Source organism: Monodon monoceros, unplaced genomic scaffold (assembly GCF_005190385.1).
Source record: "Monodon monoceros isolate NGI ecotype Baffin Bay Population unplaced genomic scaffold, NGI_Narwhal_1 Super_Scaffold_12, whole genome shotgun sequence".
NCBI lineage: Eukaryota > Metazoa > Chordata > Mammalia > Artiodactyla > Monodontidae > Monodon > Monodon monoceros.
The window spans coordinates 83,183,677-83,209,513 of NW_021703768.1; the positions used below are offsets into that span (position 1 = coordinate 83,183,677).

At 34.7% G+C, this 25,837-nt stretch overlaps 1 protein-coding gene across 1 annotated transcript in view; it reads right to left on the reverse strand.

The window, feature by feature from the left end:
• Positions 1 to 25,837, reverse strand: part of SLCO6A1 (solute carrier organic anion transporter family member 6A1) — a 127,410-nt gene that overhangs the window by 9,062 nt on the left and 92,511 nt on the right. The window contains exons 12-13 of the mRNA XM_029216806.1: positions 25,027 to 25,164; positions 21,648 to 21,794 (exon numbers count right to left, since the gene is read on the reverse strand). Of these exons, the coding sequence (XP_029072639.1) occupies positions 21,648 to 21,794; positions 25,027 to 25,164 (285 nt within the window). The remainder of the gene's footprint in view (positions 1 to 21,647; positions 21,795 to 25,026; positions 25,165 to 25,837) is intronic.

Consider the following 25,837-nt stretch of genomic DNA (forward strand, 5'->3'; position numbering starts at 1 on the left):
GAAAGGACAGCCTCTTCAATAAGTGGTGCTGGGACAACTGGACAGGTACATGTAAAAGTATGAGATTAGAACACTCCCTAACACCATACACACAAATAATCTCAAGATAGATTAAGGACCTAAATGTAAGGCCAGAAACTGTCAAACTCTTAGAGGAAAACATAGGCAGAACACTCTATGACATAAATCACAGCAAGATCCTTTTTGACCCACCTCCTAGAGAAATGGAAATAAAAACAAAAATAAACAATTGGGACCTAATGAAACTTCAAAGCTTTTGCACAGCAAAGGAAACCATAAAGAAGACCAAAAGAGAACGCTCAGAATGGGAGAAAATATTTGCAAATGAAGCAACTGACAAGGGATTAATCTCCAATATTTACAAGCAGCTCATGCAGCTCTATAACAAAAAAACAAACAACCCAAACCAAAAATGGGCAGAAGACCTGAATAGACATTTCTCCAAAGAAGATATACAGAATGCCAACAAACACATGAAAGAATGCTCAACATCATTAATCATTAGAGAAATGCAAATCAAAACTACAATGAGATATCATCTCACACCGGTCAGAATGGCTATCATCAAAAAGTCTAGAAACAATAAATGCTGGAGAGGGTGTCCAGAAAAGGGAACACTCTTGCACTGCTGGTGGGAATGTGAATTGATACAGCCACTACGGAGAACAGTATGGAGGTTCCTTAAAAAACTACAAATAGAACTACCATATGACCCAGCAATCCCACTACTGGACATATACCCTGAGAAAACCATAATTCTAAAAGAGTTATGTACCAAAATGTTCATTTCAGCTCTATTTACAATAGCCCAGAGATGGAAACAAGCTAAGTGTCCATCATCAGATGAATGGATAAAGAAGATGTGGCACATATATACAATGGAATATTACTCAGCCATAAAAAGAAACGAAATTGAGTTATTTGTAGTGAGGTGGATGGACCTAGAGTCTGTCATACAGAGTGCAGTAAGTCAGAAAGAGAAAGACAAATATCATATGCTAACACAAATATATGGAATCTATAAAAAAGAAAATGTCATGAAGAACCTAGGGCTAAGACGGGAATAAAGACACAGACCTACTAGAGAATGGACTTGAGCATATGGGGAGGGGGAAGGGTAAGCTGTGACAAAGCAAGAGAGAGGAATGGACATATATACACTAACAAACGTAAAATAGATAGCTAGTGGGAAGCAGCCACATAGCACAGGGAGATCAGCTCAGTGCTTTGTGATCACCTAGATGGGTGGGATAGAGAGGGTGCGAGGGAGGGAGATGCAAGAGGGAAGAGATACGGGAACATATGTATATGTATAACTGATTCACTTTGTTATCAAGCAGAAACTAACACACCATTGTAAAGCAATTATACTCCAATAAAGATGTAAAAAAAAAAAAGGCACGGATGGTAGGTGCTACTAATGAGAACAAAGCAAGAACCGAGGCATTGAAAAACAAAAAATCCCAACATTAAACATTTATTAACACCACTAGATCTTATATTAACGAAATAAATGCAGAAAAGCAATGAAGCAATCTAAGTGATCCTCCTAGTATTCTACACTTTAAATGCTCTAGAAAATGTATAATTAAAAATCACAAATTATAGGGACTTCCTCGGTGGCACAGTGGATAAGATTCTGCTCCCAGTGCAGGGGGCCCGGGTTTGATCCCTGGTCAGGGAACTAGATCCCACATGCATGCGTCAACTAAGAGTTCGCATGCCACAGCTATGGAGTCCGCCTGCTGCAACTAAGCAGCCCACGTGATGCAACTAAGGAGCTGGCAAGCCACAACTAAGGAGCTTCCCTGCAGCAACCAAGACCTGGCACAACCAAACAAAAATAAATAAATAAATACTTTAAAAAAACACAAATTATATCTTAAGAAAAAATTTAATGCTGACTAGATTTTTTTTTTTTTTTCGCAGTACGCAGGCCTCTCACTGTTGTGGCCTTACCCGTTGCAGACCACAGGCTCCGGATGCACAGGCTCAGCGGCCATGGCTTACGGGCCCAGCTGCTCCACGGCATGTGGGATCTTCCCGGATCGGGGCACGAACCCGTGTCCCCTGCATCGGCAGGCGGACTCTCAACCACTGCGCCACCAGGGAAGCCCCTAGATTTTTTTAATACTTCTTTGAATTGCAGTTTCACAGAAAAATATATTTATATTTAGGAGAAATGCACCTACATTTTTCTTTTAGTAATACTAAGCATAAATCATTAAGAGATACATCCATAAACATGACTGATCATAATTTTTAAAAAGAAATATGTAAACATTTAATACAATAATCCCATAAGACAGCAAACTCAGTAGGAAGTGAAAAATGAATGACTAGTATAATATTTACTATATAGTACCAAGTTAAGCTTTTCACTAAGTGATTGTTATTATAATTCACTCAAAACACTATGAACTTTATAAAAGCATACTTATGTCAAATATCACAACAGTAGATATAGTGAAGAAAGCATAATTGGATTTATATATCAAGAAATGCTTTAAACTAGAAGAAATTAACCTACTGTAAATTAGTAATTAGGATATTATTTCTAAAACATATTTCTTTTCTACTTGAGGTCTGATTTTGATGCCTGGAAACAGTCTTCAACATGCTATGATTCTATAGGATATACACAATCACAATGTCATAATCATAACAAAATGCCACCTTACTGAATAGAGAAATAGCCATCCTGCCACTCTTGATAGTCCCATCACATCCACAATTTAACCACTATCCATTTCTTAACAAAGGAAAGGAGATAATGAAGGTTACTAAAATTTAGATTTATAAAACTATACAAGACCGATTTCATTTGTTCCAGCAGTCTGCTTCTAGCAAGATTAATGTCAAATACACCCAAAAACTCAATGCAGTCAGAAGCAGAAAATAGGCCAATAACAGATAAAGCGATAGCAGTGAGTGAGGAATTTTCATAAATTCTTTCACAATAATCTTTTCACAATTTCCTGGGAGTTGGGAGAAGTCTGGTGTGAGGCTGAGGGAGCTAGCAGGCTGCTATTAATTAGCAAAATAAGTTACTTGTAAATAAGAGCTTTAATGAACAAAGCTCAAGTCTACTGACATAGGTAAAACAAAACAAAACGTTTACATTTCTACTTTACAACTTGTGAAAGCTCTCAGCGTATGCTCCTATAGGACAAAGACAAATGTTTTATACTCTACAAGAGAGATATGAAAATAGAGAATTGCTTAAGTGAGTATCAGAGAAAATTCACAGAATCAACTGTCTATTCTTTGATGAAGAGGTACAAGGATCTCCATACTCCAGCTTATCAGGGGAGATGAAAATTTGCTAGACTAGAAAAAGAAAATAATACTGAAGAACTATAAGAAGGAAAAACTTCTGAGGCAATGGTGAAATAAAGACAAATTTTTTTTTAATATGAAAAATGGAGTACAAAAACCTGGCATTAAAAGAACAGTCAGTGAAGGGACTTTCACTTCCAGGCAGGATGGAGTAACAGAGACTGGATTTAACCTCAACTTGAAACACCCAAAAGAAAAAGAAAAAAAGAAAAAAATATATGAAGAAAAAAAAAAGGTTTTTAAGACACTGGATACCAGGTAATGAAGGACAATCATCTCAAAGAGATGGGAAACAAACTAGGTGAGCAGTTTATTGCCTTGAGAGAGTTTTCAGCTGATGGTATGGGTAGGGTGGGGCAGGATGTGAGATCCATAGAAAACCCATCAGACTCTCTTGGGTTGAAGAGAGAAAGCTGAAGGTACAAGACAACTAGAATGTGCAGGACAGAGTACTGGAGAGGAGAAAGCTGGACAGAGTTGATATGCAGAGGGTTCCCTCTAGTATTCAGCAGAATACTGAGAGGACATGTATGGGAAGAAACTATCCTAGTCCAGGAAAAGAACCATCTGAAGGGATTAGAGGGACAGTGGCCAGTAAGACAACATGAAGGTGAAATAAAGAAGTTTTCAGACATTAAAAAAAAAAAAAAGAAATAATTCATCACCCAGAGCACGTGCACACATGTTATAGAAGTCCTTCAGGCTAAAGGAAAATGATAACAAGTGAAAATAATGATTTATGCAAAACAATAAAGAACACCAGAAATGAGGAGATGGAGTTCAAGACCCATGGAGAAATATGTGTGATTTTTAAAAAATTATTTCAATATCTTTAAAAGATAATTCACTGTTTAAACAAAAATAAAGAAGTATTGTGGAATTCATAAGTTGTGTAGAGGCAAAATGTATGCCAGCAATAATGCAAAGACCAGGTAAAGAGAAATGGAAGTATGCTATTGTAAATGTCTTATATGTGAAGTGATATCTGTCAAAGGTAGAATATGATAATGACTTACAACATGAGCCCTAGAGCAACCTCCAAAATAGAAACAACAATAAAAAAGCCAAGAAAAAAAAATAAAGTGGAATCATAGAAAATATTCAATTAATCTAAAAGAAGGCAGGAAAAGAGATCAAAGGGAACAAAAATAGATAAGAGAAAAAGAAAACAAGTAACAAGGTGATGATTTACACCTAACTATATTAATAATCTCACTAAATATAAATAGGATAAACATTGCAATTAAAAGGAAAAGATGATCAGATCTGATACAAAAAGCAAAAACCAATTAAATACTGCCTACAAGAAACACACTTTAAATATAAATGCTAATAGGCTAAAAGAAGAAGATTGAAAATGATATATGATGCCCATACTAATCAAAGGATAGCTGGACTGGATACATGAATAACAGTGCAAATAGATTTCACAGTGAAGAATATTATCTGAGATAAAGAAGGTTATTTCTTAGTGATAATGGGGTAAATTCATCAACAGCACTTAAGAATCTCAAATAATTAATCACAAAAATAGAGTATCAAAATGCCTGAAATAAAAACTGATAGAACTGCAAGGAAAAATACACAAATCCACAATTATGCTCAGAATAATTAATATGCTCTCAATTATGCTCTCAATAATTAATAGAACAAATAGAAAATCAAGAGTATTGCAGACTTAAATAACACTATCAACAAACTTGACCTAATTGAAATTTATAGAACCTCTTGCCAATAACAGTAGGCTACACATTCTTTCAAAGTTCACATGGAACATTTATCACGATAGACCAGATCCTGAGCCATGAAAAAAGTTTCAATAATTTTTAAAAGATTCAAGTCATACAAAATATGTTCTCTGATCACAATGGAATTAAATCAGAAATCAATAACAAAGATATCTGGAAAATTTCCAAATGTGTGAAAACCAAATAACACAGCTCAAATAACCCATAGGTCAAAAACAAAATCAAAAGGAAAATACGAAAGTATTTTGAACTGAATGAAAAACAAAACATCAGAATTTGTAGGATGCTACTAAAGCAGTGCTTATAACATGCCTGTATTAAAAAGAAGAAAGGTCTCGAATCAGTGACTTCAAGTTTTTTTATTTTTATATAAAAAAACTTTATTTTTCAGTTTCTTTCTTCCTACCATAAGAAACTGAAAAATAAAGAACAAGTTAAATGCAAAGTAAATACAGGAACTAATAAAGACCAGAAAGGAAATCAATGAAATAGATAACAGGAAAACAATAGAGAAATTAATAAGACCAAAACTTATTTATTTTTGGAAGATAAAGAAAATTGATAAATCTCTAGCCAGACTGACCAGAAGGTACAAAGCACCAATATCTGGAACAAGAGAGGTGATATTACAGATTCTATAGATATTAAAAGGATACAGTTATAAAAAACCTTATGCCTAAAACTTTGACATTTGGATGAAATGAACAAAATACCTATAAGACAAATTACAAAAGAACTCTTAAGAGGTAATAAATAGATACTCTAAACAAGCCTAGGTCTATTAAAGAAATTGAATTTGTAGTTAAAAATCTTCCCACAAAGCAAACCTCAGGCCCATTGACTTCCATAGTGAATTCTCCTGAGCATTTAAGGGAGAACTAATACCGATTCTACATAAACCCTTTCAGAAAATCAAAGATAAGGGAATACATCCCAACTTATTCTATGATGTCAGCATCACTCATCATTTATCTAAATTTCACCGTACCATCTACCAAAAATTATCTTATATTCATGTGGATATGATAAATATGGGGTAAATGACAGTACAGTTAGTACTCTTAGTATTGTTGAGGTAGTACAGTCCTTTTTGATTGACTGACTATGGCAAAACAGTGATTGAATAACAGATTGATGTCAACCATAGAGAATTTTAATAGAAGCTGAGAACATGTAGGCTATCAAACAACTCAATGAGCGTAGAGCAATAAATAACAGTTTCTTTCTGGCTCATGGAAGGTTCAGTGTGAATTTTCCTCTTCAGAAGGCTCTCCTGGAATGTCTCCTTCAAATGATGGACTCAGGGATCCACTTTTTGTTCTCTCTGAGGTCTTTTTTTGCAACAAGTCAATTGGAGAGAGAGTATACCTTTGCACTGCATGTTTCTAGCCAGCACTGAAACAGATCATAGGGCACTTCTGCCTATATCCCACTGATCAAAACTCAGTCCTATGCCTAGATGCAACAGGAGCTCAGTATGTAGTTGTGCTGTATGCCCAGGAGGAAAATAAAGCAATTTGGTGCATGTTGCATTATATCTGCCATAAATATTATGAATACTTTGTATAACAGCATCAGGATCCACAAACTAAAACCATGATCCATATCTAACAAGATGACATAGGTTTAAAAAATTCTATAAATCCACTTAAATCAAAATTGCAAAATAGGGCTTCCCTGGTGGCGCAGTGGTTGAGAGTCCGCCTGCCGATACGGAGGACGCGGGTTCGTGCCCCGGTCCGGGAGGATCCCGCATGCCGCGGAGCGGCTGGGCCCGTGAGCCATGGCCGCTGAGCTTGCGCATCCGGAGCCTGTGCTCCGCAACGGGAGGGGCCGCAGCAGTGAGAGGCCCTCATACAGCAAAAAAAAAAAAAAAAAAAAATTGCAAAATAAAGATTTGACTAAACATCAGCTAGTTAAAATATGGATCAAATATGTATTAGAGACATTAATTGAAGTATGAAATCCAGGTTAAGATTTTCTCTCTGCACCATTCAGACTATCCTGAAATATTGTATTCAACCCTAATTGATGCACGAAGAGAACAACTGACTAATGGGGGTAGGCCCAAGGATAATATTGGGTTGGCCAAAAAGTTCATTTGGGGTTTTCCGGAAGATGTTTCAGAAAACCCAAATGAACTTTTTGGCCAACCCAATATAACTAAGGTGGAAAATTGAAAATTTTCACATGATAATTAGTTGAAAGAACAATGAAAGTTTATCCTGAAGGAAAGATACAGGGATAACAAATAGCTGTCATAAAATATTTGAGTGAGGGGATCATTTGAAACAGAGATCACACTTATTCTTTATGGTTCTTGAGATTAGTACAAGGACCTTTCAAGTAGAAGGATAATATGAACTCAAAATAAAGAAAATCCTGTATAAATAATTGGAGCAATTGTTCTCAAAATGTGATCTGGAGTCCCAGCACAATCTGAGACCTTTTCAGGGGGTCTGCTAGTTCACAACTATATTTAAATAATACTAGGATGTTATTTGCCGTTTAGATCCCCATTTTCATGCAAATGAACAGTGAAGTTTTCCAGAGGCTACTTGACGTGTCATATCACAAAAAAGAAGACATAAGAACCCCTTATTAAGCTAGACATTAAAGAGATTTGAAAAGAGATAAAACCATTTCATTCTTCTCACTATAATTTTTTAATATAATTATTTTTTTCAATTTTATTGAGGTATGATTGACAAATAAATATGGTATAGGGGCTTCCCTGGTGGCGCAGTGGTTGAGAGTCCGCCTGCCGATGCGTGCCCTGGTCCGGGAAGATCCCACATGCCACAGAGCGGCTGGGCCCGTGAGCCATGGCCGCTGAGCCTGCGCGTCCAGAGCCTGTGCTCTGCAACGGGAGAGGCCACAACAGTGAGAGGCCCGCGTACCGCAAAAGAAAAAGAAAAGAAAAGGTGTATATTTAAGGTGTACAACATACTTAATATATATATATATATATACACATTGTGAAATGATTACCACAATCAAGCTAACAAACCCATCATCTTATAGTTAGTGTGTGTGTGTGTGTGTGTGTGTGTGTGTTGTGAGAACACTGTAGGTCTATTCTCTTAGCAAATTTCAAGTATACAATGCATTATTATAAGCTGTAGTCACTATGGCTGTACATTAGGTCTCCAGAATTTATTCATCTTATAACTGAAAGTTTGTACTCTTTGGCCAGCATCTCCTCTTTTCCCCCACCTCTTCCAGTCCCTGGTCCCATACTACTCTCTTTCTCCATGAATTAAACTTTTTTAAAAATTCCACATATAAGTGAGATCATGTAGTAGCAGTTTTTCTGTGCCTAGCTCAAAATTATTAAAATTTTAAAACATTTATGCTAATATCTAATGGGCTTATTGTTGCTATTTTAAATGAACTAATTATTTAAATGCCTCATATTAATTCCTAATATCACTATCAATAGATATACCCCATATAAACAAAAAGCTCTTTGTGATGTTTAGTTAGTTCTAACAGTATAAATGGGTCCTGAGACAAAAAAGTTTAAGACCCATTGAATTAGAGCTATATAAAATGGGATAGATTGCCTCAGTAGGTACTGAATTCTCTTTCACTGAAGGAGCTAGCTGGTCAGTTATTAGGGGTATTGTGGGAGGCATTTATACTACAGATTTGGATTAGCCAACAAATGACCCCCTTTCCAAATCTGAAATTGAATGATGCTAAAACTCAGTAATCCAGTAATTTCATAAAATGCTGATCAGAATATAAACTTAATTAAAATTTGTTTCATCTAACATCTATTTAGTGTCAGAGCCATACTTAGAACTCTGTTGTCTTTCTACTAAACCACTTTTATTTCTTCCCCTTATCCTGTTCCCATACCTAGCAACCTTATGTTTACTTCCAGGCCTTGGCCAGGCAAATAAATGGACTGTGTTCTATTCTAACTAGAACCATTCATGAGCTCACCAGCTAAGATGTTTGTTGGTTGTGACCACCTTCTTTTCTTAGCACTCCTTGACTGAATAGACAATAGATTTCTTGGACTTCTGGTGTGCTGTTTACCATGACTCTTGTTTTCTATTTGTGTCAAAAGCATTCAAAGTACATGTTAGCAACGAAAGAAAGATTCAGTTGTGAGATGTGGGTGAGAAGAAAACAAGAAAGAAGCCAGATGAAATACTACATAGTTTTGAGGTCATCCATGGAGTGGGATGAGTCATAAAACAGTAAAGCACATATAATTGTACACCAACAAATACTTTACCAAATAATGAACCTGAATATAAAAGGTATACTGAATGAATGCCATGCAACACTTTCTAAAGCAAGTGTAAAAAATGAGTAAGAATGGCATGCTATGAGCATGGAGATACTGTAGGCACAAGTGTTAATTAGGTACTACCATGTATGTGCCATAATATTCAAGCATCGTTGTTGGTGTCAAAGTTTTGGATCAGTTACACATTCCTTTAAAATGTCCATGGTTCAGAAACTTGTATCTATATTATATTTCCTTGCCAAAAAAAAAAAAATGTCAAGAGTAAAGGCAAAAACCCTAAGGTGAAATTCAAACAGTAAAATAAAATTGCTCACGGGATACTTGCAATGACACCAGACTGATCTGAAAAATAGTTTCCTACCAGTCAGTAGGTGCCATTTTATGACTGTTCCAAACTTAAACAGTAGAGATAATTTCAATAGTCTCCAAACATTTTTGTACTTATTATCTGAATATTTAAAGAGAAAATAACCTAATTATAATGATTCCTTGTCCTTATATAGTAGGTACAGAAATGTTGTCTTCTTTGAATACTAGAAAAGTAAAGGCCAGTATACCATTTTAGATGTTTTGAAGACAAAAGATTCAATCAGAGAGAGCTGGCATTGTTATAATTTTCACCACACATATAGAGAACTTCCTTACACTATTCTTGCAAGTTTTCTATAATTTGTAGAAATATAGAGTAAATTTAGAATAAAAGCTTAAAAATAAGATTTTATCATTACCTTTCATAAAACACTACAATCCTTTCCATCACACTTAGAATAAAATAGCATCCTTCCCACAGCCTACAAGGTCCTATATAATTTAGCCCGTTTACCTCACCAACATTATAACACTTTACCCCTTGCTCAGTATACTTTAGTCATAAGGTTCTCCTATTTCCTTCACATGACAAACTCTTCTCTGCCTCACGGTCCCTGAACTTGCTAATCTCTCTGCCTACAATATTACTTTTCAGGATCTTGTAAAGCTGATATTTTCTGAACATTCAATCTCAGCATAAGTATCATATCAAGTAGGCTTTCTCTGTCTTGATTGAAACAATCATCACACACACACACACACACACACACACACACACACAATCACCTTGTCCTGATAGCTTTCCTTATATCATTCATCAAAATTCACAAGTATTGGGCTTCCCTGGTGGCGCAGTGGTTAAGAATCTGCCTGCCAATGCAGGGGACACAGGGTTGAGCCCTGGTCCGGGAAGATCCCACATGCCGCGGAGCAACTAAGCCCGTGCTCCACAAGTACTGAGGCTGCGCTCTAGAGCCTGCAAGCCACAACTACTGAGCCCTCGTGCCACAACTACTGAAGCCTGTGTGCCTAGAGCCCGTCCTCCGCATCAAGAGAAGCCACCGCAATGAGAAGCCTGCGCACCGCAATGAAGAGTAGCCCCTGTTCGCCGCAACTAGAGAAAGCCTGCACGCAGCAACAAAGACCCAACTCAGCCATAAATAAATAAATAAATTTATTTTTCAAAAATTCACAAATATTTTCTTTACCTGTTTATTATTATTTCTCCCCTAAGCCAAACAGTTTTGTATTTCCATTTCTAACATTATAAGCATTCAATAAACATTTGTCAAATGAATCAATCTGAAAGAGAGCCACAAAATAATTATCATAATTATCATTATGATAGCTACCATTTATACAGTAACATGCTAAGTTATGTGCATTATTGTATCCTTACCTTACCTACTATATCCTTACCTTACTTACAACTGTATCCTTACCTTTTTTATTATTATTACTTTTTTAAAGTTTTATTTTATATTGGAGTATACTTGATAAACAATGATGTGTTAGTTACAGGTATACAGCAAAGTGATTCAGTTATACCCCTACAAGTATACATTCTTTTTCAAATTCTTTTCCCATTTAAGTTATTACAGAATATTGAGCCAAGTTCCTTGTGCTATACAGTAGGTCCTTGTTGGTTATCTATTTTGAATATAGTAGTGTGTACTTGTCAGTTCCAAACTTCCAATTTATCCCTCCCCTCCCCATGCCCTTTCCCCCGGTAACCATAAGTTTGTTATCTAAGTCTGTGAGTGTTTCTGTTTTGTAAATAAGTTCATTTGTATCATTTTTTTTTAGATTTCACATATAAGCAATATATTTGTCTTTCTCTGTCTGATTTACTTCACTTAATATGATAATCTCCAGGTCCATCCATGTTGCTGCAAATGGCATTATTTCATTTTTAATGGCTGAGTAATATTCCATTGTGTATATATATATACACCACATCTTCTTTATACATTCATCTGTTGATGGACATTTACTTACCTTACCTTTCATAGTATGATGAGCAACTTCTGAAATGACTCCCAATGAACCTTACCTCCTGATACTTATGCCATTATATCATCTCCTTCCTTGTGTGTACTGGCTGGACTTAGCGACTTGTCTCTAACAAACAGAATATGTCAAAAGTGGTGGTGGTTCCGGGTTGATAAAAAAAAAATAGTAACTTCATTGAAGTGAAGCCTGATGCATACAACCTTGACCAATTTATCAAAGTTAATAACACTGCCAATATATACTGACATCATGTACCCATGATATGATACAATGGAAAGGGAAAATCACTTTTGTGTTATCCTTCTAATAATGTAAAACCTCAACAAAATCATGAGAAAATACCAACAAATCCAAATTGAGGGGCAGTCCTACAAAATAACAAAATAATTAGAAGTTCTTCCAAAAAAATGTCAAGATCATGAAACACAAGGAAATACTGAGGAATGATTACAGATCAAAGAGACTAAGGAGACATGACAACCCTGAATAGGATCCTGAGTGGAAAAATTGTTGAAATCTGAATAAAGTTGTAGTTTAGTTTTTTTTTTTTTTAAAGTGATGAGCTGTCAATTCCGAGACTATGCTATAGACCACTGCAACTTCCATCTGGCTTGCACTTACTCTTGGGCTCTTCCTGCTTGCTGCTCTGATGAAGTGAGTTTCATGATATGAGCCACACGGAGAGGCCCACATGCCAAAAAACTTCTGTTCAAAAGCTGGTGGAATCACTGAGGCCCTTGGTCCAACATACCTTGAGAAGCTGAATCCTACCAACAACAGTATGATTATCATATGATTGAACTTGGAAGAAGGTTCTTCTCTATCTAAGACTTGAGATGACTGCAGCCACAGCTGACACATTGACTCCAGCCCTGTGAAACCCTGAGCCACAGATCCCAGGTGAACTGCACCCAGATTCCTGACCCACAGAAACTGGATGATAAATGTTTTAAGCCATTAAATTTTAGATTAACTTATTACACAGTAATAGATAACTAAAACCCATGGTTCTATACAATTATTATTCCTGTTTTTGCAAAGAGAAAAGTTGCTTAAAGAAGTTAGGTAACTTGCCCAAATTTACATAATTAAGTGACAAAACTGGAATTCAAACCCTGCTCTATCAGAGACAGACTATGATCTTAATCACTGCATTATAATGTGCTCACAAGGTCCCTTACAGTAGCAGTTATATTTCTGTTAATGAAATTGGTCTAAAACAAAATAAAGTTTTAAAAATCATCTGAGCCTTTTGCCAAATAAATTTAAGAAAAAAATAGGCTTTAACATCTAACAATGTCAAAGTAAAACAATGAGTTTTTGAGAGTGATTACTCACCATAATACAAATGAATAATATTAAGTAATCCCATTTAATTAGTGAATTCTCACAGCTACTTGGAGGTACTTTTGGCAATTAACATTTAGTGAGCCCAGCAATGATAGGCAAAATCAGACATTCTGTAAGATTCTACAGTGAGTTTGAGGGATTTCAGGGCTGAACAAGGGAAAAGATATGACCATGAAGTGGCTGTTGTACATATGAGCATTATTTCAGCAACACTTTGACAGGTTTGCATGTGGGGGAAGTCCCTCATGGCATGATAGTATTTGGAGCCTAAAGCACTATCTAGAAGGGGATGGAGGGACAAGTGAACTCCCAGGGGAGAGGGGGCTTACATGTTTAGGGGATGTCATTCAGGAGACCAGTAGGGAATCTGGTTCAGAGAGTTCCAAAGGGCAGCAGCAGCTCTGCTTTTGTGGCTATAGGGTTTATTTTATCCATGGCCAGCAGATGTTGGGCATAGCTTCACAAGATACGCAAAGCAATCAGACTCAAAATGACTAAATTCTGTTTATTTGGGCTATGTTGAAAACAAAGTGTAAAAATTTTACTTTGGCACCAATGACCTTTTGAGCTAACAGGACAAAGTCTGCTGTGATGAAATAAACAACCTAGGGGACATCTTTGGTTCATTTATAAAACAGATTTACACTAAAGTTCTTCTGTAATTAACTAGGTCAAATAGGAACAACTTGCCTTTAAAAATCTCTCAGCTAAAGTAAAACCATAACTTTTAGTTCTCAGGTAACTCTGCACTGCCACAGAAGTATTATTCAGGCATATGAGAGGCTCAAAATTCTTTGAGAAAAATACTGGCTCCTCTCCAGGCATTACTGTAGACTCTTGTCCCAGGCACCTCCGTGAGGAGGTGGGATTACGGATTACCTCTGAGCAAAAATAAAACAACTTCTTTAATTTGTATAACTGCATCTTATTCTGCTATTGACCATAATCCGTAAAGAACATATGACTCTTTTCAATAAGATACACAGTCTTCATTCCAGTCACTGGCCAGAGAGCACAACTTAGAATTGGAAATCTTGTGTGCTAAAAGTATAGATGAGATGTTACAGTCTAAGGGCAATGTTAGCCATGAAGTCTTCTAAATTCTGCAAGTTCTGTCTTTAAGCCAGAACTCTAGAAATTAGAGAAACTTAGTTCCTGACAGAAATATTTTTACTAAGTTATATTTAGTATCTGTATTTTTTTTTTTAGGATAAACTATGTCAAACAGCAGTAACAAATTACCACTCCAACTGTGGTGGCTTAAAGTAATAAAAAAAAATTTATTTCTAGCTCCACTACATGTTCAAAGAGGATTTGAGAGTGTTTTCTGTGCTTTACATAGGCTCTCAGGGGCCCAGTTTGACTGAGGAGGTGCCATCTTGTAGTTGTACCATCTAAACCATATGGACATGGCAGTAGAAAAGAATCTGATCTGAAAGTGACCCATTTCACTTCTGCTTACATTTCACTGGCCAGAACAACTAACATCTAACTTTAAGGGGACTGGAAAATGTAAGTGAGGGTAGGGAATAGAATATTTGATGAATATTATCTCTGTGACAGTATCATTCCTATACGTTTGTGAGGACAAGTATGATAGATACACTTGTTTGCTATAGGTGTTTTAACAAATTACCACAAACTAGTGACTTAAAACAACAAAAATGTATTACCTTAGTCTTTGAAGGTCAGAAATCCAAATGGGTCTCACTGGACTACAATCAAAGTGCTGGCATTCCTTGGCTGATGGTCCCCTTCCTTCTTCTATCTTCGAAGCAAGAAATGGACAGTTGTATTTTTCTCACATCACACCATTCTGACACTGACTCTTTTGCTTCCCTCTTCCACATTTCAGGGTTCTCATGATTACATTTAACCTGGATAATCCAGGATAATCTCTCTATTTTAAGGTCAGCTGATTAGAACTTTAATTCCATCTGCAACCTTCTCCTTTGCCACATACTCTAACATACTGACAGGCCCCAGAGACAAGACATGGACATTTTTGAGGGGCTGTCATTCTGCCTATCAAAGTAGGATATGAAAAACATATGTGCAGCTTTGGCATGCTGCTTATTATGTTAAGCAATGACTTTTATATAAAATTTACATTTAAGGCACTTCCCTGGCAGTCCAGTGGTTAAGACTCCGAGCTTCCACTGCACGGGGCATGAGCTCCATCCCTGGTTGGGGAATTAGAATCCTGCATGTCAGGTGGCGCGGCCAAAAAAAAAACAATTTACATTTAAAAAACTGTAAAAACTTCCTTTCATCAATTCATAGGAACAAAGTAACACAACATGTTTTCCTTTTAGTCTTAGAGACAAGAAGAAGAAAAATGAATTCAGTAATATATTGCCATATGCATTTCAGTATCACTTTCTGAAGCAAGTGAATCCTGTTTTCCTAGGTAGTCTTATAATTTATTTCTCCTTAAAATAAGTGCTCCCTGTTGCTTCCAATGCTTTTAGAACAAAAAGTTTTAAGTACATTAATCAAAAATAGAATAATAATGTCAGTATTGCTGAATGAAAGAAAAATTATAGAATATTGGATGCAAAGTGAAAGGAAAAATACATTTTGAACATTTTCTACAGAATGAACTTGTTCTTATATTTTATTTTCAGCCATATAGAGAGCAAGGTATGCATGTACTCAGAAGAGAGAATATTCCAAAGAATGAAGAAAAATCCCTTCCCTCAAGGGGCATAACATTTATTTGGAGTGATAAAATCATACACCTAAAGGGATAAATAGTTACACCTAGCATGAAATAAGCAGAAAAGTATCTTTAGTTAAATGCTATGAGAGTTATATTAGAAGGAAAAGAAGGAAAAATGGGTAATTATCTGGAAAAAAAGTCTGATGGGACAAGAGTAAGTTTTCTTTATTTTATAATAGACTTTATTTTTTAGAGCTGTGTTTTAGGTTTATAGCAAAATAAATAAATAAGAGGATGTACAGAGATTTCCCATATAAACTCTGTCCTCTGTCCTATACATGCAGAGGCTCCTCTGTTATCAACATTCCCCATCAGAGTTGTAGATTTGGGGTTTTGGGTTTGTTTTTGTAGGTCCTTTTCTTCTCTTGTGTTTCCCACTTAGAGAAGTTCCTTTAGCATTTGTTGTAGAGCTGGTTTGGTGGTGCTGAATTCTCTTAGCTTAGTCTTTCCTAAGATAGATTACTTACTAGGCTACAAAACAAGTCTCAACAAATTTAAGAGAACAGAAATATATCAAGCATTTTTTCCAACCACAATGGTATGAAACTAGAAATAAGTTACAGGAAGAAAAATGGAAAACAAACATGTGGAGGCTAAAGAGCATGCTACTATAAAGGAATAGGTTGATGAAGAAATCAAAGAGGAAATTAGAAAATACTTTGAGAAAAATAAAAATGGAAACACAGCTTTCCAAAATCTATGGTATACAGCAAAAGCAGTTCTAAGACGGAAGTTTATAGCGATACAGTCCTACCTCAAGAAGCAAGAAAAATTTCAAATAAATAACCTAACCTATCATCTAAAGGAATTATAAAAAGAAGAGCAAACAAAGCCCAAAGTCAGCAGAAAGAAGGACTTAATAAAGATCAGAAAGAAAATAAGTAAAATTGAGAATAAACAATAGAAAAGATCGGTGAAACCAAGAGCCAGTTTTTGAAAAGATAAACAAAATGGATAGCCTTTCAGCTAGGTTCATTAAGAAAAAAAGAAAGTGGGTCCAAATAAACAAAATAAGAAATGAAGGAAGAGAATTAACAACCAATATCACAGAGATTCAAAAAATCACAAGAGAAAACTACTAGAAGTTATATGCAAATACATTGGACAACCTACAAGACATGGAAACATTTCTAGAAATATACAAACTTCCAAGACAAAATCATGAAGAAATAGACAACCTGAATTGACCAAACATAAGTAGTGAAATTGAATTTTTAATTAAAAAAACTCCCAGTAAGCAATAGTCCAGGACTGGATGGCTTTACAGGGACATTCTACCAGACATAAAAAGAAGAGCTAATATCCATTCTTCTCAAACTATTCCAAAAAATTGAAGAGGAGGGAATACTCCCAAGTTCATTCTACAAGGCCATCATTACCCTGATACCAAAACCAGACAAAGACACTGGAAAAAAAATGAAGAAGAAGAAAATTAAAGGCCAATATCTCTGATGAATACAGATGCAAAAATCCTCAACAAAATATTAGCAAATTGGATTCAACAATATATAAACAGGATAATACACCATGACCAAGTGTGATTCATTCCAGGGATGCTAGGATAGTTCAATATCTGCAAATCAAAATTAAATAAAGGATGAAATCACATGATCATATCAATAGACACAAGATAAGCATTTGACAAAATTCAACATCCATTCATGATATAAACTCTCATAAAAGTTGGTATAGAGGGAACATATCTCAACATTATAAAGGCCATTTATGACAAACCCACTGCTTACATCAGACTTACTGGAGAAAAGCAGAAAAGCAGGAAGTTTTCCTCTAAAATCAGGAATAAGACAAGGAAGCTCATTCTCACCACCTCTATTTAACATCATATTGGAAATCCTAGTCACAGCAATCAGACAAGAAAAAGAAATAAAAGGCATCCAAATTGGAAGGGAAGAAGTAAAACTGTCACTATTTGCATATGACATGATGTTATATATAGAAAACCCTAAAGTCTGCATGAAGAAACTATTAGAACTAATAAATGCATTCAGTAAAGTTGCAGGATACAAGATTAATATACAGAAATCTGTTGCTTTACTATACACTAATTATGAACTATCAGAAAGAGAAAGCAAGAAAACAATCCCACTTAAAATGGCATCAAAAAGACTAAAATGCCTAGGAATAAACTTAACCAAAGAGGTGGAAGACCCATACTCTGAAAACTATAAAACACTGATAAGGTAAATTGAAGATAATACAAAGAAATAGAAAAATATCCTGTGTTTCTGGATTGGGAGAATTAATATTGTTAAAATGCCCATACTACCCAAAGCAATCTACAAATTTAATGCAATCCCTAACAAAATATTCATCACATTTTTCACAGAACTAGAACAAATTATCCTAAAATTTTTGTGGCACCACGATAGATACAGGGTAGCCAAAACAATTTTGAAAAAAAATAACAAAGCTGGAGGTATCATGCTCCCTGACTTCAGGTTAAACTACAGAGATACAGTAGCCAAAACCCCATGGTACTGGTACAAAACAGACACACAGAACAATGGAATAGAATACAGAGCCCAGAAATAAACCCAAACACTTATGATCAATTAATCTATTACAAATGAGGCACGTATATACAATGGATAAAAGATAGTCTCTTCAATAGATGGTGCTGGGAAAACTTGACAGCTACACATAAAACAATGAAATTAGAACATTTTCTCACACCATATACAAAAGTAAATTCAAATGGGTTAAAGACCTAAAAGTAAGCCTTAAAATCTTAAAACTCCTAGAAGAAAACAGGCAGAACACTCTTTGACATAAATCGTAGCAACATTTTTTTGATCTGTCTCCTGCAACAAAATAAACAAAAGTAAACAATAAGCTATTCGGACTTCCCTGGTGGCGCTGTGGTTAAGAATCCACCTGCCATTGCAGGGGAATGGGTTCTATCCCTGGTCCGGGAAGATCCCACATGCCGTGGAGCAACTAAGCCCGTGCACCGCAACTACTGAAGCCCGCACGCTCTAGGGCCTTCGTGCAGCAACTACAGAAGCCTGCGTGCCTAGAGCCTATGTTCCGCAACAAGAGAAGCCACCGCAATGAAAAGTCCATGCACCACAACGAAGAGCAGCCCCCGCTCGCCACAACTAGAGAAAGCCCATGCAGCAAAGAAGACCCAATGTAGCCAAAATAAAAAAGATAAGCTATTCAGACCTAATTAAACATAAAAGGTTTTACACAGCAAAGAAAACCACTGACAACTTACTGAATGGGAGAAAATATTTGCAAATGATATGGCTAATAAGGGGTTAATATCCAAAATATATAATCAGTTCATACAACTCAATATCAAAAAACCAAACAACCTGATTAAAAATTGGGCAGAAGACCTGAATATACATTTTTTCTACAGAAGACATACAGATGGCCAACAGGCACATGAAAAGATGCTCAATATCACTAATCACCAGAGAAATGCAAATCAAAACCACAATGAACTATCACCTCACACCTGTCAGAACGGCTATCATCAAAAAGTCTACAAATAACAAGTGTTGGTGAGGATGTGGATAAATGGGAACTCTAATACACTGTTGGTGGGAATGTAAATTGGAGCAGCCCCTGGGAAAACAGTATGGAGGTTTCTCAAAAAAAACTAAAAATAGAACTACCATATAATCCAGTAATTCCACTTCTTGGTATATATCCAAAGAAAACAAAAACATCTTAATAAATCTTAGCACAACTAAATCTCCATAGCATTTTCACCTAGCATCACAGTCACTCAGTCCTTTGTAGGTTTAAATGCTGGGGGGCTCACCTCCCTCCTTTGAGATGTAGTTCCTTGAGGGCATGAATTCCCAATAGAGAACAGTTTCATCAAAAATTTAAAATCTGATACTTAAAAGTGTCTTTGCAGCTTCTTCATCTGCACTTGCAGCTTCACTAGATACATTAACGTAGAAAGTGTAATGATCCCTGTTAGCATTAAAACATTCAAAACTGACTTCAAAGGAAGGTATTTCAATAGGATTTTTAGCTGTTGTTTTTTTTTAAGACTTCTTCTTAAGGTCTTCTCATTAGTAGTGAGAAAGCTTCCTCTGATTGTTTCAAAAGCTGCTAAATTGGTGTTAACCAGTGACTTTGGGTTGTATTTTCTCTATTTATCAATCCTCTATGAACTATAATAGTTTGTGACATAGAAACACATGGTCTATTGTAGCAGAAAGTTATACGCAAATTTAAGTCTTAACACTACTCTCCAAATTATTATAATCTTTATTATACCTTTGCTGGTTTGTTTTCCAAAAAAACCAAAAAAAGTATGTAGATATTTACACATACACAGAAATATATTATAAGCACCTTCAAATTGGATCTGAATATTATTGTTTTATCTTATTTCCTAGTTGCATAAATTTTCAAATGTTTTTAGACAATAGAATATTAAGGAAGAATATAAATAACCTAAAATTATTAATCTTTAATTCTAGATAAACCTATATTGCACATTGATGTTTAAAATCCTACATACATTAAAAACATATGAGAAATGCTTTATAAGAATGTATTTTATTATGAAAATACAAATCACCACAGATACATTTCTACTACTTTGGTAAACGTCACATGTGATTCCCCTTTTCTGAAAGTAGGACACAGCAACAGATCTTGTAGAATCTTTAAAGATTCTGTTTTCACACTCTGATCCTCAGATATTCTGCCATCCTGCTGGTTCAAACAGAGAAGAGTCAAACTGTCAAGTAGAGTTTCACATAAAGACTGGTTTATAGATTTTCATAAATGCATGTTAAAGTTAGGTAAGAAAAACATATAGTAAGATATGAATATTCCCTGCTTCTCACTTCCCTCTGCCAGCCAAGATGAATAGGGCAATGTCTGCCCTTACACATAGGGTCATTGACTAATGTGAATAACAAAGAAGAAATTTTGTCAGTTATTCATTCTCCCAAGAGAACAAAAGAAACACTGCAGAGAAGTTTTTGTTTCAGAACAATTTTATTTTTATTTCAATATTTGGAAGATTGCTATATAATTTGGATAGATGTAGAATCATGTATGAAATAATTATATCAAAATTGTTCTATAGAAACACATTTAAGCTTAAGAAAAATTCCACAAATGGTTGACACATTTTCTGCATTCGAATTTGAACATTTCTTTAAGTGAAATAATTACGATTAATCATGAAATTAAATATAAAAACACAAAAATGGATATCAACTTAGGTACCAGTAGTCTTTATCAATAAAATTCAAGTCAAGGTAAAAATAGAGAGGTATATGATCAAATTGAATTTTATGTCTACTAAAATTAAAGAAGCATGAAAATATGTATTGCAAACTGGCCAATTGACCAGAGAAATTTTCTGAGGAAACCTCTCCATTAACAGAGATAAATGTTAATTTTAAAATGTCTCCTTTTGGAGAATAAATATGACCTTCATATAAATTTTTATTATATGAACTAGACTGGCACATCTAATATTACTTTGAAAAATTATTGAGAAATAAATATCCACAGCCCAAATGAAAAGTAATAAGAATAAACTATATGAAACCTAAGTAAGCCTACATAACCAAAGACCAATAACGAATATATACGATATCATTGCAGTCAGAATTAACTTATGTGTATTTTCCCATTTCCACTTCATGCTTTTCTTTCAAAGTATTACCTTTCTATTGAAAGTATTAAATATGTATCTTATAATATCTTTTAAAAGTGCAAAACACAGAGACTATATTATTATATTTATACTCAAAATATAATAAAGCTTATAAGATCACATGAATCACCTTCACTTGTTAAACATGTAGTTATATTAAATCATTTTAAATTTTATTAATACTATCCCATTGATAGATTGACAATGTGTAATTCTTACATAATGAAGATCCAGTTCTTTCCTTTTTTTTAACTTTTAGATTCTTCACAACTGTAGGCAGGATGTCACTGTTTTCCTGTGGTAAATATTTATATAGGCCAAATGCAATAGCAGTGAAGAAGATAGTAACTACTTTGCAAATAAAACCTGAATTCAAAAAAAATACAGCCATCAGATGTGTCAATTTATTTAGAGCAAAAATGTTTGTGGAAAGAGCCATCTACCAAAGAAAAGGTAAGTATATTTCATCTATAAATGTACCAATTTTCCAATTGTAGAATGCAATTAATGTCATAAACTTATGTCAAGTTACTTAAAGGTAATTTTAAAAATATGTTTACAAAACCTTTTAGACTTCTTAAACAAATAGCCCAAGACAAATGCAAAGTGTGTTACTATTTCACAGAATGTATTAATTTTAAAACATAAAAATATATTTCTACTTTCAGAACTTAATTATCAGCAGAAACTGGAACCTTTTTAAACAACTTCATGCAGCTTTACTCCTTGAAATATTCATCATTTTCCAAATGCCAACAGAAATATTTTAGAAAAATTAATTGACTATGTAAGCTTTTTAATTCATTTTCATTTTTCAAGTTTCGGAAAGTTAATATATTACAGGAATTATATAAAAGTACTTGAACTTTGGGTGCAAATAACCCTGGTCATTAAAGTAAAAAATATTTTACGGCAACAATATCAGTTATCTGACACTATCAATTACAGTTGTTTCAAAGATAAAATAGGAAACATTAATGAGCTATTTGTAATGACACAATACTTCAAACATTTATTTATAACAGCTGAACACTGCAAACAACCTAAATGTCCATTAATAAGAGCATGAATAAGCTATAGCATATTCATAAAGTGAAACAATACTCAGAAATTTTTTAAAAGCACAAACTACTGCTATAGAATAGCATGGATGAATCTCCCAAAAGCATAACATTAAGCAAGACAGGTGAAAAACTCCACCAGCATGTATTATATTCCATTTGCATAATTTGTAGAACAGGCAAAACCAACATATTTTAATAGAAATATGAAAGGGGTTTATCTGTGGGGGAGGGAAATTGACTAGCCAGGGGCATAGGAGAAATTTCTATAGCTTCTTTTGAGTGCTGGTTCCACAGGTGATTGATAGACTGATAAATTTTTTATTAATTTTTTTGAGTTGATAAAACTTTTGAGAATCTGATGAATGCCACAGCCTTCCTTTATAGAAGACATACAATTGTACAAACAGAATTTTAGGATTCCAAAAACATACTAAAGTTTAATGTGGGCTCCTAGGGCTCATGCATCCCTCTTGAATAAGCCTTGCTCTAGAGTAGTGGTATGCATAGAACTTTCTGTGACAATGGCAGTGTTCTACATCTGCACTGTCCCATAGAATAGTCAAATGTGACCATTAAGCAAGTGAAATTTGGCTGTTGATACTGAAGAACTGAATGTTTAATTGCATTAAATTAAATTTAAATAGCTATGTGTGGGTAATGTCTACCATATTGGACTCTGCAGCTCCAGGATCTCTCACATAGCTGTCTTCAAAGTTTACTGTGATAAAAATCACCTGAGGTGCTTTATTAAAAATATACATTCCTACCACTAATTCTTGGTATTCTAAATAAAGACCTCAGAACTTATATTTTAGCAAACACTCCAAGTGATTCTGATTCAAGTGACTCATGGAATAGAATTTAAATACTGGTTTACACTAAATTGCTGCAAATGCATATTCCTATTTCAGTTTCCTGTATTTGCCCTTTCTGACTGTAATTCCCTATGTTCTGTATTATCATTATCCCTTTTAGTAGCTCCCTAGTAGGATTTCTAATAGTTCATCAATTTTCTCAATTATATGCCACGTTTGAAAATAGCTAAGCATATTACAGTTATATCTAAAATGAAAACTAAAAGGTTCAGCAGACTTTCTCAAGAATAATGCCTAGTTTTGTTGAATTATCTCTGAGAAATTAATTTTGACTTCTTAAATGCCATTTTTGACTTTTTAAAATTTTTAAAAATTAATTAGTGTTCAGTATTGACTAATAAGCTCACTGGACAATTGACTTCTGATTTAGAAGGCATTGCTGAATACTGTTTATCAAACAGATATTTGTTACTGTTAAATATTAGAGTCTATCATTATGTGGTTCTTTGAATTACTGAACCCACTCAGTAAAATCACAAAACATATAAACACTTTTAAATGTTTAGCACACCAGAAGTATCTATACAATAAAACCACTGAAAGTTAATGCTGATTAAGGTTTCAGAAATTATGTAGTCCAACATCTTCATTTCACAAGAAGATCTAGTGAATTTCCCGAAGTAATACAAGCATATCTAGACTTTCCCCAACACTTTGACCATATCACTATAGCATCCCAATTTTCTATATCTCTTATTTATTCAACAATACTGAATGTTTGCTATATGTCGGCCCTGTTTTATCACTGAGCAAAAGGGACGATGTGAAATTTACATTTAAGAGGGATAAGAGTATTTTGATACTTTTCAGTGGTGAAAAATTTCTTTTTTAAATTATCCAATCTCTTTTACTGCAGAAACGGAAAGGGCCATAAGGTCAAGCAACTTAGTTGTATATGTATACAGGCAAAATTGTTTCCCAAATTGAAATTCTGCTAATCATCACCCTTTATTCAGGAATAACATAAAACAATTGTGTAGTTAATGCAATGTCTCAAATATTTACATCAGTTCTATAGTAATTAGTTTCTAAAATATTTTGTATATAATAATATACGCTTCTTTAATAATCAAAGTATCCATTTGTTCTTAGTTTATTATGACTATAACTTACTCTAAACCATAAGTTTTTAAAAACAATTGTACCTAGAGTCTGTCATACAGAGTGAAGTAAGTCAGAAAGAGAAAAACAAACACCGTATGCTAACACATATATATGGAATGTAAAAAAAAAAAAAAAAAGGGTCATGAAGAACCTAGGGGCAGGACTGGAATAAAGACGCAGACCTACCAGAGAATGGACTTGAGGACAGGGGGAGGGGGAAGGGTAAGCTGAGACAAAGTGAGAGAGTGGCATGGACATAGATAGATACACTACCAAATGTAAAACTGATAGCTAGTGGGAAGCAGCCGCACAGCACAGGGAGATCAGCTCCGTGCTTTGTGACCACCTAGAGGGGTGGGATAGGGAGGGTGGGAGGGAGGGAGAGGCAAGAGGGAAGAGATATCGGGATATACGTATATGTATAGCTGATTCACTTTGTTATAAAGCAGAAACTAACACACCATTGTAAAGCAATTATACTCCAATAAAGATGTTAAAAAATTTTTAAATAAAAACAATTTTACTTCTCAATATTCTTCAATAGATATCACTTACATACTCCTGCCAACAGGTAGGCCATTTTTGTCTTGTTATAGATCCAACAACTTCCAATGCTTCCACAGCGCTCAGTATCCCGAAGGATGCAAGAAGTTTCTCCTACTATTTTAAAAATTACTGGTCCAGGTATAGTCCCTATGAAAAAAGCAATGATTGTAAATTCACCATGAAAACACTGTAGGTTGGGATCAGAATGATTTTAATCCTAAATGTAAACTTATATATTTAGTCATCATCCCTGTAAACATATCATTTAAAGTTATCTAAGAAGTTGCTTATCAATAGGATTGTTAAAAACTGAAAATGTAATTGAGTGTTTTCAAAAATCCCTATCCCTGTAGATATAAAAAAAAGCTAGCAGATTTTCATCTTCTTAGAATGATATGCATGTTGTTATTTAGTTGACATCTCAACATTTTGTTAATTTCTAAATGAAAAACTTAGGAGAAAGTATTTAAAACAGAGATACTAAATATTGATTTTGTGAACTCAATATATCTCCTAAGATTTCAAATTGTGAAATTTTCAATGACTGAAAATTTAGTTTTGAAATGCAGTGTATGCCTGTTATGTATCAAGATATTGCGAAAATAACTGAAAATGTAAATGCTTTGGCATGTTTGTAGCAGCCCTAGCTTCAGAAGACCTCATATGCAGAGGAATAGTTGCGTGCTGCCTGAGGGAATCTCTATATACTCACAGAGACACTTCCTCAGCAACAGTATTGCTTTCAGGTAAAAGTGAATGCAGTCTTTAAATAAAAATAAATAAATAAATAAATAAATAAATAAATAAATAAATAAATAAA